Below are 17,191 nucleotides of genomic sequence, written 5' to 3' on the forward strand. Positions count from 1 at the left end.
CGGAGCGCGCTTAGCTACAGAGATACAAAAAAGGGTATACCTTTTTGGGCTCAGTTTTGGTTCTCTTGATTGCAAAAGTGTTAAGAAAGCACAGGAAATGCATACTTACTTATGGTTGCTTTTAAGAAGGTGATTTTCCATTTTGATAAGTGTTATGTTAAAAGCATAAATAGTGGCCGAAATCAACTGAGTCGGGTACTGAGAGGCTCCCCTTTATGCCAAAAAAATACACAGGGAGAAATTCAGTGTCGTCAGGCTTTTCTTTTCACAAGAAACGTTCCAAATAGAAGTCATACAAAATCATCTTACTGCCCTCAAGAAGTATATAAATTTATTTCTATTAACTTGATACATAAAAACTCTCGAATTCCCAGTGATTAGTCACTCCGAGCTAAACAAAGCATGCCGCTATGAACAGACCAGACAAAGGAACACTGGTGTCATAAATAATTGTTAAAACACGTGAAAGGTTTAAGGGTTGCTGAGGTAAAGTTCAAATACTAAACTCTGTAAAACTGTTAGAACTGGCAGACTAGAATCACTTTCAGGTTCCACAGCTCCTATAATGATGCAGGAGCACTTGCAGTAACCATCTTTGCGAGTTCTCGTTTGAAGGACCCGAACTTTGGATAGGATTTTCCTGAGACATCACGTCGCGACGTTAATAGTGAGACTCTTTTACACTGTTGTACATGTTCCGATAAATCTCGTGTAATGACTCTTCAAATAAGGCTCGGTGTGATCGCCCGGCGAACTGAGACTTTTGATTGGACCAGAAGGAGTCACGTGATAGAGGCACAGTCACACTGGAAAAGAGAGATGAAAATTGCTGACTAAGGGAATGTCTTAGGTATCTCCTACAAGTTGAGTGTTGAACGCATCAACGTTTTCTGTTAAAGGACCGATCATTTATCACCTGAGAGGGGGGAAGGTTTTGGTGGTGTCGCAATAAAATTTAACCATGCCTTGTACACAAAACGAAAGTGAGAGCTAGCCACTGGATATCTCAAGAGGAAATTTCTTTAATCGTGTGCCTATTGAAAACGCCTTTTGACAGAGGACGCACCTTAAATAACAAGTAAATATGAAAATCACCTTTCGACAGGAAATCAACGATTTTCCATACACCTTGCGTGTCAATAACCTCGAAGGCTGAAATTTGACAAAAACAGAGAAATTTTCAGCCGTTGTTAGTGAGAAACCTCATGTCTACGGGTAGCAATTTGAAGAGGAAACGCTCAGAAAAGCAGAACTTGGAAGCCCTTTGAAAACTGTCTGCGTCGAAGGGAGTTGTTTCCAGGATTTTATTATTATTATTTTTTTTTGGTAGTTTTGGGGTTGAGTGATGTCTGCTGCCGGTAGCCGTTGGGTTTGATGGAAAACTTTTGTTGCGTTTTAGAGGTAGCACCACTTTAAAATATATGCGGCGATTGGAAATGACGCTAAACCTGTATCAAAGTTATCCAGCGGGGTAAACTAACTCACACAAGCACGCAGTTAATTTTTTTTTAGTGACAGCATTTGTGGTGTAGTTACCTTCGGTCCAGTCTTGTCCCTAAAGTGGGATGTTCGGGATCCTCAAATGATCTGTCCAGAGATTCCAACCGGGCGCCATTTATTTCAGATCTGTATTGTGAAAAAAATAAAGCCGGTCTTAATTTTTTTAACGAATCTCCAATTGAGTACACCCAAGTATCTACTATAGGATCTGGTCGTACCCAACTCGTAGAAGACAAACCGCACAAATCAAAAAATAAAATAAAATAAAAAATGCAGGTAAATCAAGAAATCAAATCTCACCTCAGTTCTTGTAACGAGAGCAAACTGTCATCGTCGTCAGAATCTGACAGTTCCACAAACGTTTGGGAAGTGTAAGTCTAAAGAAAGAGAGTACAAAGGAATGATTGTTTACCACAAATCAACAAACTTAATTTACTGTGTTTCCCTTCCCCTAACCTAGGAATCAATAAGCCAGGAGAAGTTTTTAAAATTCAGGTTAACGTAATTAAGTCGCGTCATTTTTTGCGAAGCTTAATTTTTAACTTTATCACCTCCACCCCGAATCCAAGATAAGCTTCAAAACTTAGCTTTCAATAAGAGCTGAAATCCGCCGTCACAATAGAAATAACTTCTGGCGATAATTCTACGACCGTTGTTTGAGTTAAGGACTTTTACACTTGGTGATAAAAAGACAAACGGTACTGAGGTCTCAAAAATGTTGTTTTTCCGGTTTCAGTGAATCGTGTTATGTTTCCTCATTTCGGAAATTACTAATTCTTCCAGGCTAACTTTGTTTTATGACTAGTAAGTACTTTTCTCCCGATTCGCAGTAATTAAATCGCACTAATTTTCAACATCACCTAGTTTCAGGAGGGGAGGGGTGGGTGAGGTTAGCAGTTAAAGGTTATCAAAGAGCAGTGTTTACTTACAGGAACCGGAGAACGCCGTCTCATCGATTGCTCTACCCGGTCGTGAATCTCTTGACTAGACGATGACAAATAAGAGCCGTATCCATTAGGTTCCCGTGGAAATATTCTTCTGCTTCTCGGAATGGGCTCACTATAGGCCCTTGATACATTCAAAGGATCGTCATCAAATGCAGGAGCACGAACCCTCGGTGGTTCTGAAGCAAAAGACGTGTATACCGGTGTAGATGTGGTCCGCCTGTGTGGAACGCGACCAAACCGATGTTTCAGGAAGTCTCTGCCATAGACTTTCAGGTACGCTTGGCAGACAATGCATTCTTTATGAGGAACTCTACAATTTGGACACGGAGCTGTACATTTCAAGAACAAAAAAAGTTTTGAAACTTTTGGGAAAAAAAAGTAAAAAAGAAAATACCAATTTGCAAATCTTTTTCCCGCTTTATTAAGCAACCAAGAAAATACTCCGAAAGTAAGTAAATTCTGCGCGAGTCATGCGGGAGGGGGGAGCGCGAGATTTCTCTTTCGCACTTGCCTCCGTTCACCTTAAAATGAAAAATAATTGCACCTGTTCCGCATGGCTATTAAATATTAGCAGAAGTGTTCTGACTTTTCCCCTGCTTACTAGCATTTATCTGAAATCCGAGAAAAAAAAAATTGGTCTGTAACTTAAAACAGTAGTGTACAGACCTTGAACTCGGTTGGTAAGAGGTATATTGTCTTCCAACAAAGATTGTGATATTCTTACCAGGGCCTCCCTCCAAAGGAATGACTTTACTCTTCCGTTTAGACTGTCCAGGGATTAAAAACTTGCGACGAGAAATGATCTTGTCATCAGCCTTGCCAGCCTTGAATGGAGGTCTGAGGGAAGGTGTGGCTGACTTTGGTCTGTGTGTCGGAGAAAGAGACCTTGATCGTAAGGTTACTCTCCCATTATTTTCAGGGCGCCTTGGACATTCACAAATGCAGTGGTACTCTCTGGTATGTATACTGTGGTTATGGTGTGTTGGAGCTGGTGTTAAAATGAGCTCTTCTTCTGTTTCTGAGCTGCTTTCAGCCTGTTAAATGCACATTCAATTGCTTTCAGTTTGTTAACCCATTTGATTCTAACATCTGTCACACTGTTCTCTAGTAAATGCAATCTGAGAAGCCTCCTAGTAAACATTAAGGTTAAAACAAGTTCATTCCCTGTAGTTGCACTACCTGCAATTTGTAAAATAAGCAGTTTCTTGTGATAATTCAAATCTGTTGAACATACACAGGATTTTGGAATATTACTTGGTGGGAAATGGGAAATGTCAATTAAAAGAACCATGACCTGCATGTCCCGTGAAAAAAAACAGATGTCATGCTGAACCAAAGTCAGAAACAGGTTAATTGAGGAATTAGATGTAAAAGGCCTTTAAAATTCCTGGAAGGATTTTGTGGATGCATTTGTTGCATCAGTTTTTGTTTGAAGCTTTCAAGGATGTCTTCTCACCCTTTGAAGAGATGTATGATGGGAGGAATAATTTTAAATAAGGTATTTTTCAGGTGTGTTTAATTTTTATTTTTACTTTAAGTTAAAAGGCCTGGAAGTTCACTTTCTGAGGCAAGGGAGCAAAATAATTTGACTATGAGTGTCAATAACTAATATAAAAGACTGTCACAATTACAGGATTGAGGGAATCATTTTTGTTTTGATGGCAAGATCAAAAACCTTACAAGAGAACCTGGAAATGGGCAGAGTTGCCACTTGACCAATTACAGTACCTCAGAACTAGAAGAAGATCCGTCATCATCATCATTGCCGACACTGGTAAGTTCCCTATATGTTCCAGGAACAGTTGTCTCTTGAATCAAAGAGTTTGACGAGAACTCCAACTTAGGATCAATACCCTAAATAAAGAAAAAAAAACTAACATTATAGCCTAGCATTAATCTTTACTTAGGAATTAATGTTGGTTAAAACTATGGAGTTAAAGGAAAACTCTATCTTAAGATCAGTACCTTGCAAATTCCAAATACAAAATTAATATCCACAGTAGACAGACTCATGCTTACTGTATAAATTCAGAAATGTTGATCAAAATTTGAAAATCAATAGGCCATTTTACAGTTGTGTACTTAGTTGCCAAGCCTTTGGTTCAGAGTGAGGCTAAAGGTGACCTTGTTGTGATGGAGACCTGTTAGCATGATAACAAAGCGATTTACATTTGAAAGGCAGCAAGGTTTGTAGCATAACAAGGTCACCCCTAGCCTCACTCCCGTTCAAAGGCTTGGCAACTAAGCACACAACTGTAAAATGGACTATAAAATGGATACAGAACTGAAACTTGCTGTGAACATTGATATGTTTAAAAGAAAACTCAAATCTTTGCTTATTTCTGAATTTTTGAAATCTGATTAATACTTCTGATTAGAATATCCATTTTTTTTAACCAATCATGAACATATGTTTTTATATATATTCTTAGTCTAAGATTATAAATTATTATATTAGATGTTGTGATTAATTAATTTTATTTCAATGTATAGTCAGTAATTTCTACATTGTTCCTGAAAGCCCCATTGGGGAGGCGACAATAAAGTACGTATGTATGTATGTATTTGTCTATGAATGGTACTATCTTGGTGCATAACTTATGCAGCATTCCTGTGTACCAAAGTAGTTGAACTTACAGTAAAGTGTACTGTTCTTCCCAGTAACAGCTCCCTTTCCACACCATCTTTGCCTGTCAGGGTAGGTGTGGGATACAGAAATTCCCTGGCTGATTGCTCATAGCGAGCCAGAACCTTCCCTCCTTCCACAACAACAAAATAATGTTAATTAAAATAGAGGAGAAAGGTAATTATAAAATGTTCTCAGTCCTCCTGAAACATATATTACAAAACTCAAAATTTAATTTTTAAATAAGAAAGTGGTAATCCTCCTCCTCTTTCTCACTTACTGTGCACCAAGCAACAATTATTACACCTCATAGTTTTGTTTATTTGTATTTGTTCAATTAAAAATCCCAGATTATTTAGAACATTAAATGACCACAGGTGTACAGGCATTATAAAGAGCTTCAGCTAGTTTCTATGATTTTGCTTTGAGATCCAGTGTAGGGAAAACAAAACATGCCAAGCTGTGTTCATTTAAAACACAAAGAGCCCTCAAGATAGTTTAATGTAGCAGGTGGATAAATTAATATTTTCAAGCAGTAACTGCAAGCGAAACCTTTATAAATAGAAAAAAATTATGATCATGTTTCGGTTTCTGCTCAGTTCTGCTACTCACCCCTATACACATCAGAGTATTGGACAAGTTCAAACAACACATGTTCGTCTAAAAACAAAAAACAAAATACAAATAAGAAACCAATATTTTCGTTCAAGAGAGTTTTCCTTGAACGAAATATTTGTTTTTACCTTCCAAAATCCCCATCACATGGGTAGGTTCCCTTGCATTTACAAAAGTCTACAAAAAAAAAAGACGAAACTCGATCAAAAATACAAGCAGAATCAAGGACGCATGTGAAGAGCCAATAAGTTAATTGAGGAAGCGTTAAATTTTTTCAGAGAGATGATAAATTATTTACATAGAAACATCTGAGAACTCGCGTCCTTAATTAATCTACGTGTATTTCATTAGTAAAGTTTCTGAAAATCTCTTACCCTCTCAAAGTACACCCTTTCATTCAGTGCGAGAGGGAACGTCGCAAACACCGACTTAGTCCTCTTCGTTTGTCCCAAAATACAAACCGACAGAAAAAGCATATTCCTGTCGTTCAAATGCCGTGTTCCTGGGCATGTTATCTGTAGAATAATAACAACATCACATCGTCGTGTTGTATGTGGAGCAGTTGAGGATCTCGTAAGAATTTGCCATTTTGCGTGTTCTCGTATTTCACATTTTCCGCGACGTTTCAGCCGATGAAGGTCTTACCTGATAGATATCTAATGCTACACTGCAAGTTAAAGCTTTTCGTGGCATGGCGATGGAATTAAAGGGTGCAATAACGGAAAAAGATCGAAGTCGCTTTACCGAAGCTTTACCGTACTTTGCTGCTAAGGACGCTATCAACTATCTAGTTACCAGGCCTTCATTTATCGATGAATGACTCCGCTGACCACATTGAATCGAGCCTGGCAGTCCCGGTCCCAGTCTCCACGAGAGACTGTCGCACACAATACAAGCGCGTATTAGTGACTCGAATATTCTCGCTGAACCCTCACATATTTTCTTAAATTTTAAGATTTTCCTGCTGGAAACACAACCCTCAATTTTAAAGTATTGTATGATTCATCTGCTTTTAGACTCACCAGAGTTGCAACTGTTCATCATCTTCTCCACTCCTCTCAACGTGTTGTGTAACCCCCCCCCCCCGTGAGCCCCTTAGCGTAGGGCTTAAATTGTTCATTTCTGACGCTCCTCGGCTCCCTTAGAGAAGCGTCGAGGAACTTTGATGGTTCTTCCTGACCTAGATTTCTTCGGAGGCGAGGCAGCCTCTGCGGCATCTTCTTGTTCTTCGGTCAGTTTGCGTTTCCTTTTTCGTTCCATACGTACCGCACAAGGCTTGCACGCCTGTGAAAACCATTAGGCATAAATTTTAGAAAATACGGCATAAACGTATCCTAATAAAAACTGTCAAGAATTGGGTTTTTTTATGTGTGATTAAAATATTGAGTTAGTTCTTGTTTAAACCAGTGTCACAATGAGCCAAGAAGTTTCATATCCCCCAACGTTATGTTTAAACAAGAGAAAATCAACCCCCACAATACCACTTGAACTCAATACTCAATGCCCCTACCCTATCCTCTATTAAACATTTATCTGCTGTCTCTGACCTCGATATGATCTTCTCTTTTCTTGTAATGATACCAATGTGCCACGCATTCTGCTTGCGTCTGAAACGTATGAGAACAACATGTCATAACAAAAATCATCACGGATCCACTGATGCTTAATTATGAGTTGACTGTTTGCAAACAAACTGTGATTCGACTGGATTTCTATTGCAAGCCCAGGGTCATTTTGACCCCTTATCAGCAGTATGGTCGCTAAGTCATACCGCTCTCAAGAGGCCAAAATTATGACCCTGAGCTCGACCTTAGTCGTTATACTGTATTATCGTACTGATATATCCTGTTACCTTGTTTGGTACCGATTCAGCCGCTTTAAAAAAGTCTTGCTTCTTTCTTTTTAACCTGTTATACAAGAAACCATAAGTCGCAGGTAAGCTTTATAAGGTTATACTGAAATGAAGTACAAAGAGTCGCGATAAAATTGTTTCTTGATTAACACATCTAAAAAAGTTAATTTGTGATTTTCATTGTCGTTTTACTAAACTGATAGATACTGTATTATTTCCTAGAATTTCAGCTGAAAGTAGGGGGGTGGGGGGAAGGTACCCCCCCTTCTCCATTTGAAGGGGAGCGCTTTCTTATGCACTGATTTCGCAGGATGGGTGCTTCATAGAGCGAGGGCGCTTATTCGAGGAAATACGGTATGTCTGTTACAAATGGAACAAACTCTCCCTTAGCAAAAATTGGCTCAAGGTAGAACTAATATTTGCTTGAAACAATTATTTGGCAACTAGTCCCTCTAAAAATCACGAGGAACTGATGAAGAAAACGAGGAACACGTCACTGAAAAACAACATACTCGCACACTGCACCTTTACCTTATCTTTGCCTAGGTTGGAGCGTATTGCACCTTATCATTGATAAATACCTTATTACTGATGTTGGAAAGACCATAAAATGTTCTTGATATGATCTATTTTGCCCTATCGTAAGAAATCTTCGCAACTTGCATGAAGGACGTAATTTTAAAAGAACTATGTTTCGCGCCCGCATATGACCATTTCGCAGTTTGAAACGCAACGGCCAGAAATTTGAATAAGCTTACGTCATTTTCTTATCATTATTATTATTATTATTACTTTGCAACATCGATTTGTAGTGATTCTAAAACAAAAGGCCTGTGTGAAAACTCCAGTTCATACTCACGCAGAGCAAAGTTGTTTCTCCTCTTCGGGGCTCCATGATTCTTTTTCTCTCTTAGTTCTCTCTGTTTCCTCTTCAAACGGATTTGTAATGAGCTCTGTTTCACATAAATCAAAGAAGCTCATTAAAACGATTTTTGTCCATGGAGCGTAAGACGTGCGAGAAACAAGTGTTTTTAACTGGAACTTACCCTCTCTCAGCTGTTCTCTTTCTCGAGCCGCAGGGTCCGTGATGACGTCTGGGATAATGGCTTGGTTTTTGGCTACATCCTTTGTTTCAGAGAGAGAGAGAGAGAGGTTGAGGAATATTTGCCACGTTATTTTACGTTTGCCAATCATCATGTCGTAAAAGGCTTAAAAAATCAATAGACTGGAAATCTTCGCCGCGACTTTTTATAAGAAAACATATGTATGAATTTAGCAAACGAACGCAAGAAGTGGGTGAACGGGCAAAAGAACAGGTAATTTTCGATCTATCAAAATTCAAACTTGGTTCAGATCGAGGTAGAGAGATGAATAATTAACATCTTTTGATTTAATCTTCCAAGCCTCGGAGCCATGTTAGAACTTTTAGGTATCCAACATGGCCTACTGGAGGCCAATGAAAGGGTGGGAGGGGAGGGAAGGTTGGTCGATTTTCAAACAGAACGCTAAAAATGATCTGAAATCGTACAAATTGTGTAATTCCGGGAAGGCAGCGGTGCAAAAAGGCATCATCTATTACTCATAAATGAATTACTTTTATTGGGAAAAGGAGTGACATACATTCCGTAAATCCCCTATTGATACCTTTGAAACTGTACAGTGATCATTCCTGAGTAACAAATGAGCCAAAAAGAGTCAAATTTAATTGTTATGCATAGCACATACCTTCCAAGTCATAAAAGCTCTGTAGGGACCTCTCCCTCTGATTCTCGAGTACTTTCTCTGAAGTCTCCAAATTCCTTCCTCTTCCTTGGGAGGCGGCTCAGGAAGAAGCATACCATCCAAAGGATCCACATATGAACCATTGCTGTTTCTTTGAAAAGGCAAAATATGATTTTTTTCTTAAACAAACAAGTGAGCTAAGTGTCTGACTTTCGGTTAAGGCGGCAGTAGCAACCGACCGGCCGACCGACCAAGTAACTGACTGCCATAAAAAAAAAAAAATTAATGACTCCATGACTGAGCGAGTGGCAGACTGACTGAGTGATTGGTTAAAAAGTGATCGACTTACGGACTGAATAAGTGTGGGACTCACTAACTAACTCACTCACTGTCTCTCTGACTCACATACAGATGATCGATTGACTTCCTGACAGACTGATGTTGACTTGCTCACCAAATGATTGACTGATTGATAGACTAACTGATTAACACTTAGCTTACCAGCGAACTGATAACTGAATGGGTAAGAGTGAATGAATGATGGAAGAATGGATGAATGATTCGATGGATGGCAAAATACTGTAGTCCTTTAACAAATGAATTTTTGGTGCGTACGGGAACATAAGTTGGGCCGCATTTGACTTTTTTCGCAAAACCAAATTGTCCTTACAATGTCTTTAATATTTCTCAAGCGATTAAAACCGTCAACAGTGTTAATATTATCCCTTTACAAATTTATGTTGATATTGTTGTTGTTGGGGTTCTTTTTTTTCTTTACTGTCCACATACAGCCGTAAAATATGCTTTTAACTGTTCAAGTTGTAATCGCCTCTGGAGAAATGAAAAATTTCGGTGGATCACATTTAAGTTTTTGCGCTTTCGTTCTTTCACTAAGAAGAGTCCCACGCACCTAACATGCAATGAACACTGTTAACTCATCTAAAGTGATACTTCAAAAAGAAAAATCAGACATTTTTCTTATTAGCCAGTTTCATTTCGTTTTCCCAGGTTTTCAGTTCAAAAGTAGTTGTTTCAATGGAACCTTCACACGAAAACAAAAGAACTTTGAACTGTACCTTTTCCTCTTATTTGCCAGATGTGGTTCAGGATTTTCTGTAGATGGGCCAGCTCTATCCATGTCCATCTCTTTCTTGTACTTAGCTTTTATAGCGAATTAATAAACTGCAATCGAAATATAGAACACAATCGAGTGCGCAGCAATAGTTGCAAAGACTTGACTGTTTTTTTGCAGATTGCCGAAATAACAGATATGTCACAATGAGAGAAACGTCATTCTAAAGTTTAACTGGACATGCGCGCGCGCGCGCACGTTTAACATTTGGGAGGTTAATGTATTCAAGAAGCCTTGGGAATTAAAAACGAAAATAAGAGCTGTGCTAGAGCTAATTTAGGGCCATAACTAAAAGTCGTTTCTCCAATCAGCTTCAACATAAATGATTACAGTTGTTTTACATCTGTACGTTCAACTCAGGTTGCAAGCGGCCAATAAGCAACACTCCCGTTAATGCAGTAAATGGTTTGAACCCGGGGGTTCAAGGTACTGTTGTTATGGACAAAACTGACTATCACGACAAAATGGACGCACTAGTTAACGACAAACGAACCTACGAAGAACTCAAACGTGACCCAACTCCTGCCCTTCAACGTAAACTCAACAGTAAACTACTGACACTCAAGAAAACGAACGCCTTTGACACCCAACGGTACTATCGACTGAGGTGCTCGGTACCACAGCCACCGAAACTCTACGGTTTGCCGAAACTACACAAACCTGGTTTCCCGATGCGACCTATTGTTTCTTTCTGTGGCTCTCCCACATACCAACTATCCAAGTACCTGACGACAATACTACAACCGCTAACCGACAAATCCAGACATAAACTAGAATCCACTGAAGACTTCATTAACGCTACCAAGACTGTTCAGATACCTGACGACTACAAACTAATGTCATTTGATGTGAAATCACTGTTCACAAGTATTCCACTTCAATTAGCATTACAATGCACTGAGACTGCAATCCAAAAATCTACCGACCCACTACCGCTACCGACAGACGACATCATGGACTTGCTAAACATTTGCCTAACGTCTACTTACTTTCAGTACAACGGTAAACACTACAAACAGTTACACGGCACTGCCATGGGGTCTCCAGTTTCTGTTGTCCTGCCGCCGCCTGGTTAGCTCAATTGGGAGAGCGCCGGACTGCTGTGCGGGAGGTCGAGAGTTCAATACCGGCCGGACCAACACTCAGGGTCTTAAAATTAACTGAGAAGAATATGCTTCCTTTCTTTAACATCTAGAAATGGTTAGATATTCTAGTCTTCTCGGATAGGGACGAATAAATGGAGGTCCCGTCTCCTGCAGGGTTAGGGGCAGGAGACGTTAATTTCCCACGCACGAGATTACTGTGTGATGGATGTCCTCCCTTGGGGTGGGATGGGTGGGTTTCCACATTTGCATTTAAACGAGCTGAAAGCTCATATGCGATATGTGGTTAAAATAAAATTACTTACTTTACTTACTTGTTATAGCAGAAATTGTGATGCAGAACATCGAGGAACGCGCCCTTTCGACTTGCCGACAAACGATACCGCTTTGGTTACGTTACGTTGACGACACATTCACCGCCGTTCGACACGACGAAATTGACGCATTCCACAACCACCTTAACGAACAAAACACTGACATACAGTTTACCAGAGAAGTCGAAGAAAATGGCAAACTTCCTTTCCTAGACTGCCTGGTAAGCCACAACGACAACTCATTACGAACGACAGTTTACAGGAAACCGACACACACCGACAGATTACTAGACGAGTCATCCTACAACTCTACATCGCACAAAGCCACAACTATCAGAACTCTAACACGACGCGCACAACTAGTATGTGACTCGACAGACAGCTTATCCGACGAGAACAAATACCTTCACCGTGTTTTTACGAAGAACAACTACAACAACGACTTCATCCGACGAAACACTCACCGACCCACTACCACTACCGAAACAAACGACACCGCAACCCCTACGACTACAGCAACCATACCGTACATAAAAGGCATGTCCGAAAACATCTCGCGCATCTTACTACCCTTCAATATCCGCGTCGCCCACAAACCCATCACCACACTACGTCAGTTACTAACCAACGTTAAAGACAAAGACGAACCGAGGAACAGACAGGGAACGATTTATAAGATCAATTGTTCCGACTGCCAAGCCTCCTACATCGGTGAGACTGGCAGAAACCTCACAACAAGACTGACTGAACACAGACGGGCGACGAGGAAAGGTGATGTCAGCAATCACATTGCTGAACACCATCGACTTACCAACCACAACATTGACTGGGACTCTGCGCAATGCCTAACCTACAGCACTGACTATTTTCAACGACTGACTCTGGAAAGCTGGTTTACTAACTTAGAACAGACTCCCCTAAACAGATGTCAACAACTACCCGCCCCATACAAACGACTCATTCACGACATAAACATCACAAACGACCGAAAAAGAACAACCTAGCTTTACCGACAGACCGAAACAGACCAATCACGACCGAAGCCACAACTATCAGAACTCTAACACGACGCGCACAACTAGTATGTGACTCGACAGACAGCTTATCCGACGAGAACAAATACCTTCACCGTGTTTTTACGAAGAACAACTACAACAACGACTTCATCCGACGAAACACTCACCGACCCACTACCACTACCGAAACAAACGACACCGCAACCCCTACGACTACAGCAACCATACCGTACATAAAAGGCATGTCCGAAAACATCTCGCGCATCTTACATCGAGTCTTACAGCCAATAACATCACGGCAAAACCAACCGATCATTTCACACGAACTGGAATAAGAACATTCTACTGACAACAATCATTCACTTGACTCTGATGATGACTTCCGCACAGGTTGTCGAAACGTCAGTCACTGCCACCGACAACAGTCCTTCTCAGGACTACACTCACCCGGACGATCATACTACACCTTCACACTCCCGTTAATTTTAGGCAATAAGTAGTTCTGGCTGAGTCTGGAATTTTAAGGCACTCAACTGAACACTTAGCTTACAGCTAGGAAAGGTGCACAAGTGCCTATGGACAAGTGAATTTCTGTTTGTCAATAGATCTTATCTAATCCTACTGCACAGATCTAAACTAATTTGATTTGGTGTCTTTTGGAATAGACGGGATCTCAAAATGCTTGTAAGTTTCCCTGAGCAAACCCAAACGTGGTTCGGAACTGATATCGTCTGTGTTCGCGTTGAAGCCCTCCTTTTTACCATCGTGTTGCGAAGAAGTATCGGAATCAAACAGTTTTCTCAACGTATCACGACTCAATAATGTTTGCCCATCAGCGTTCAAAGAGTACAGAGATTCGACTCCCTTGTGAATGGCGATTGCGTTCATTTGTGGTCTGATTTTCGTACCAAAGCAGACGGATTTTGGTGAAGTTTGGTTCCGGTATGTAGATAATGGGTACTTTTGGCGATCAGAACGGCTCACACTGGGAAAAGCGTGTACGCCCAAGTTGTTCCAGTGGTACGAAATGTAATAAAGACATTTTCAACTGAATATCGAAGGTTGCTTTGGTCTTGCGTTAGTTTACTCTGTGACTGAAAAACTTGCGCCACCACTAGTGAACAAATGCAAAACTAAAACCGATCCCACCTTGTTTACTCGCTTTTTCCCCATGCTTTAAGCAGGTTGCCTGCCTTTACTTTGAATTCTCAGTGTTTAATATGTTCATCTTTGTTCTGATTAGTAGTTTTCTTGTTTTTTTTTTTTTGGTTTCAGTTTTCGACACTCGATTGAGAACTGCTCTTACTATTCTTACTGAAGACCGACCAAAATTATAATCAGGTCTGATCCTAAAATTAAGTTAAGCTAAAGAAAATTTTAGAAGACACATACACCAGGAGCTACTTATCACAAGTCAGTTGATAAAACCAAAATTCCCTTGTTGCTTCACCGACACAGCACCACAGTTTCTTCATAAACCTACCCTTCCCCCCCTCCTTATTCATTTGTTAGCCCTTCGTCAAAGGGCTACCGCTCGAAACGTCAGCTTTGAAAAACTTTATGGTGGCCAATTTATATAATCAATTCAGTCGTTATTTTAAAACCATAATTTCCTCGTTACTCGCACCAATGCAGCACCACAGTTTCTTTAGAAACTTAACCCCTTTCTTCAGGTCTAAAAGCTTCCACACGTAATCGATATCAAACGTGATCAAACGCGTTTGACTCCTTTAAAATAGCGATTGGTTTTTTAGAACTATTTTTGCACTAAAGGTCTCATTGATGGAATGAGTAGCGCTTGCCGGGTTTCTGGCGACGCAAAGCAAAACCAATGTAAACTGGAATTCTTTTCAAAACTGAACGGAAAATAGTACTATTTACGGCAAAAGAACACAACATCTCCACATAATACAATTGTATTTAATTTTCCATGCACTTCACGGGGTCCATCTTGTATGCTTTGCCTAGATATCCGTCCTTAAAATGACCTGTATCTCATCTGACAGTTTCAGACTTTCCTGTTTAGCGAACCAAAAATAACCACCGCCAATTATTTTACTCGCTACCAGTACTACTTGGGGTATCCCACTACAGCATGTTGACTTGTCGTTTAATCAATAATACCACAACAATTGTAAAAAGATACGTCCCATGGAACGATCAATAAAGTAAAAGGGCACACCAATAAAACTGAACACTGACAAAATACTAATAATACTAAAAAAGTGAACGTGATCAGCACATCTGGTCCCAGCTGTATAAGGGGCGGATAGCGCTGTCCAAAGGATAACTCGCTATTTAGCATATAAGTGATTGCAAAACGTATTGCGCTATCCACTGGATAGGGATTTATCCAGTGGATAACATCATCCACTTCGACCGAACTGCGTCTGAGCCCTGAGCTCCGAGGACCGATATGGTTATCGTTCGTTTGACGCTTGCAATCCCTATACGGATACTTAAACCTTCATCTTTTTTTCAATCTCTTTAAATACTCAACCGTGTGTCTTTTTCCATTTGCCCTATTACCGTCTCTTTCAGTTTTATTTAACCTTCGAAAAGTGTTTTCGGTTTCATTTCCGTTAAAAAAACAATCAACAACTTAAGAATGACTCAAAAGATGGAGAGACATCTCTCCTCGTTCACACTATGCATCCCTCATTCTCTCTTGCGTACGTAAATAGGCCTTTTTGGCCTCGTTTTCGAAAGATAATTATATTTTAAACAAGCTGAGACGACTAGGAAGACTAACTACAGACATAAAAAAGAATTGGAAGGAATAGAGTTAGTACCTGAACATGCAGATGGAAGATAATCTATTTCATACACAGTATTTGGGTTTGTCTTCAAAATTCCTCTTCACCCACAGAAAACTCTGTAAGTGGTCGTAACTAGTGTAGAGAACCTTGATTTGAATTTTGTGCAGTTTCTATTTTCTGCCTATCAACATGGCCTTTTTTCCCTTCTTTTCGATCACTACCCTTTCTTTAGCTCTGTGCTCGATTGCCCACCATGTCAAGCCAACCATCATACAAAAGTTAACTTTATGACAAAAGCACAAAAAAACCTTGTACTTGCACATATGTACCACATCAGCCATTGTGCTTCCTACAATCTTCTATCACATGCTGAAAAAATTGAAATATAATAATAACTAGCCCACAACTAGAGGAGGGCAATTTTCAATTGAGCGTCGAAAGTGACACGGGATTGCTTTGGTTTTACTTAAATTTACTCTGTGATTGGTTCAGAAAATTCGCGCCATCCTCTTAACCAATCAGATGCAAAACTAAAAACCAATAGCGACTTGCTCATACGCATTTTCCCGCCTTCAGGCAGTTTGCTTGATTTTACTCTGAGTTCTTATTGGCTAATGATGATGTAAACCTTTGTTCTGATTGGCCGCTGGAATTACTTTGGTACTGGTTTTTTGACACTCAAATGAAAACTGCTTTAATGCAGACCATTGATAAAAATCACCCCTTGGAGCAGGGCTTAATTCTTCACCTCCGACGCTCCTCGGCCCCCTTGGAGTAGCGTTGGGGAGTTTTGACGGTTCTTCCTGTCCTGGATTTCTTCGGAGACGAGGCAGCCTCTTTGGCATCTTCTTGTTCTTTTCTCAGTTTACGTTTCCTTTTTCGTGTCATGCACAAATTTTGCGTCTGAAACGTGTAAGTACGACATGTTGTAATAACAATTATCAAGGATCCATTGACGCTTAATTATGAGCTAACTTTTAGCAAACAAAGTGTGAGTCAATTGAATTTCTACTGCGAGCTCTCAGGTCATCTCGGCTCCTTGTCAGCGGTATGGTCGCGAAGTGACGTCGCTGACAAGAAGCCAAAATGACCCTGGAACCGACATCTACCGGATTTCTTCACAGAGGTAAGTCGTTATATCATATTATCGTATTGATGGGTCCTGTTACCTTATTTCGCACTGATTTGGCCGCTTTAGGAAAGTCTTGCTTGTTTCTTTTTAACCTGTTACACACAAAACGGAGACCATACGTCGCTAGTAAACTTTATAAACCTGTTTCTTTTTCCTATTGTCCTATTAAAATCTCTTTCGGTTTTATTTAACCTTCGAAAAGTGTTTTCATTCCCGTATAAAAAACAACCAACATCCTAAGAACGACTCAAAAGATGGAGAGACATCTCTCTACATTCTCACCACACATTCCTTATTCTCTCATGCGTACGAAAATAGGCCTTTTTGGCTTCGTTTTCGAAAGAAAATTATATTTTAAACATGCCGAGACGACTACGAAGACTAACTACATACATAAAAAGACTCGGAGGGAATAAAGTTATCATTAGTATCCGAACATGCATAAGGAAGATTTTCTATTTCATGACAATTCT

General features: G+C 40.0%; 1 protein-coding gene across 2 annotated transcripts; it reads right to left on the minus strand.

Moving 5' to 3' along the window:
• Nucleotides 1-309: 309 nt before the first annotated feature.
• LOC111345751 (spermatogenesis-associated protein 6) lies at nucleotides 310-6,462 on the minus strand. Of its 2 annotated transcripts, XM_022953030.2 has the most exons (12): nucleotides 6,334-6,462; nucleotides 6,063-6,203; nucleotides 5,817-5,865; nucleotides 5,686-5,733; nucleotides 5,085-5,206; nucleotides 4,176-4,301; nucleotides 3,172-3,481; nucleotides 2,430-2,776; nucleotides 1,801-1,877; nucleotides 1,537-1,626; nucleotides 1,096-1,152; nucleotides 310-806 (listed from the first exon to the last, which is right to left on the minus strand). In XM_022953030.2, the coding sequence occupies exons 1-11, from the start codon at nucleotides 6,379-6,381 to the stop codon at nucleotides 1,137-1,139; spliced, it is 1,374 nt and encodes a 457-aa protein (XP_022808765.2). In that variant the 5' UTR covers nucleotides 6,382-6,462; the 3' UTR covers nucleotides 310-806; nucleotides 1,096-1,136. The 2 variants fall into 2 exon arrangements, with proteins under 2 accessions (XP_022808765.2, XP_088594357.1); XM_088738231.1 differs by lacking the exon at nucleotides 1,096-1,152.
• Between the last annotated feature and the right edge of the window lie 10,729 nt (nucleotides 6,463-17,191).

Source organism: Stylophora pistillata, chromosome 11, assembly GCF_964205215.1.
Source record: "Stylophora pistillata chromosome 11, jaStyPist1.2, whole genome shotgun sequence".
Lineage (NCBI taxonomy): Eukaryota > Metazoa > Cnidaria > Anthozoa > Scleractinia > Pocilloporidae > Stylophora > Stylophora pistillata.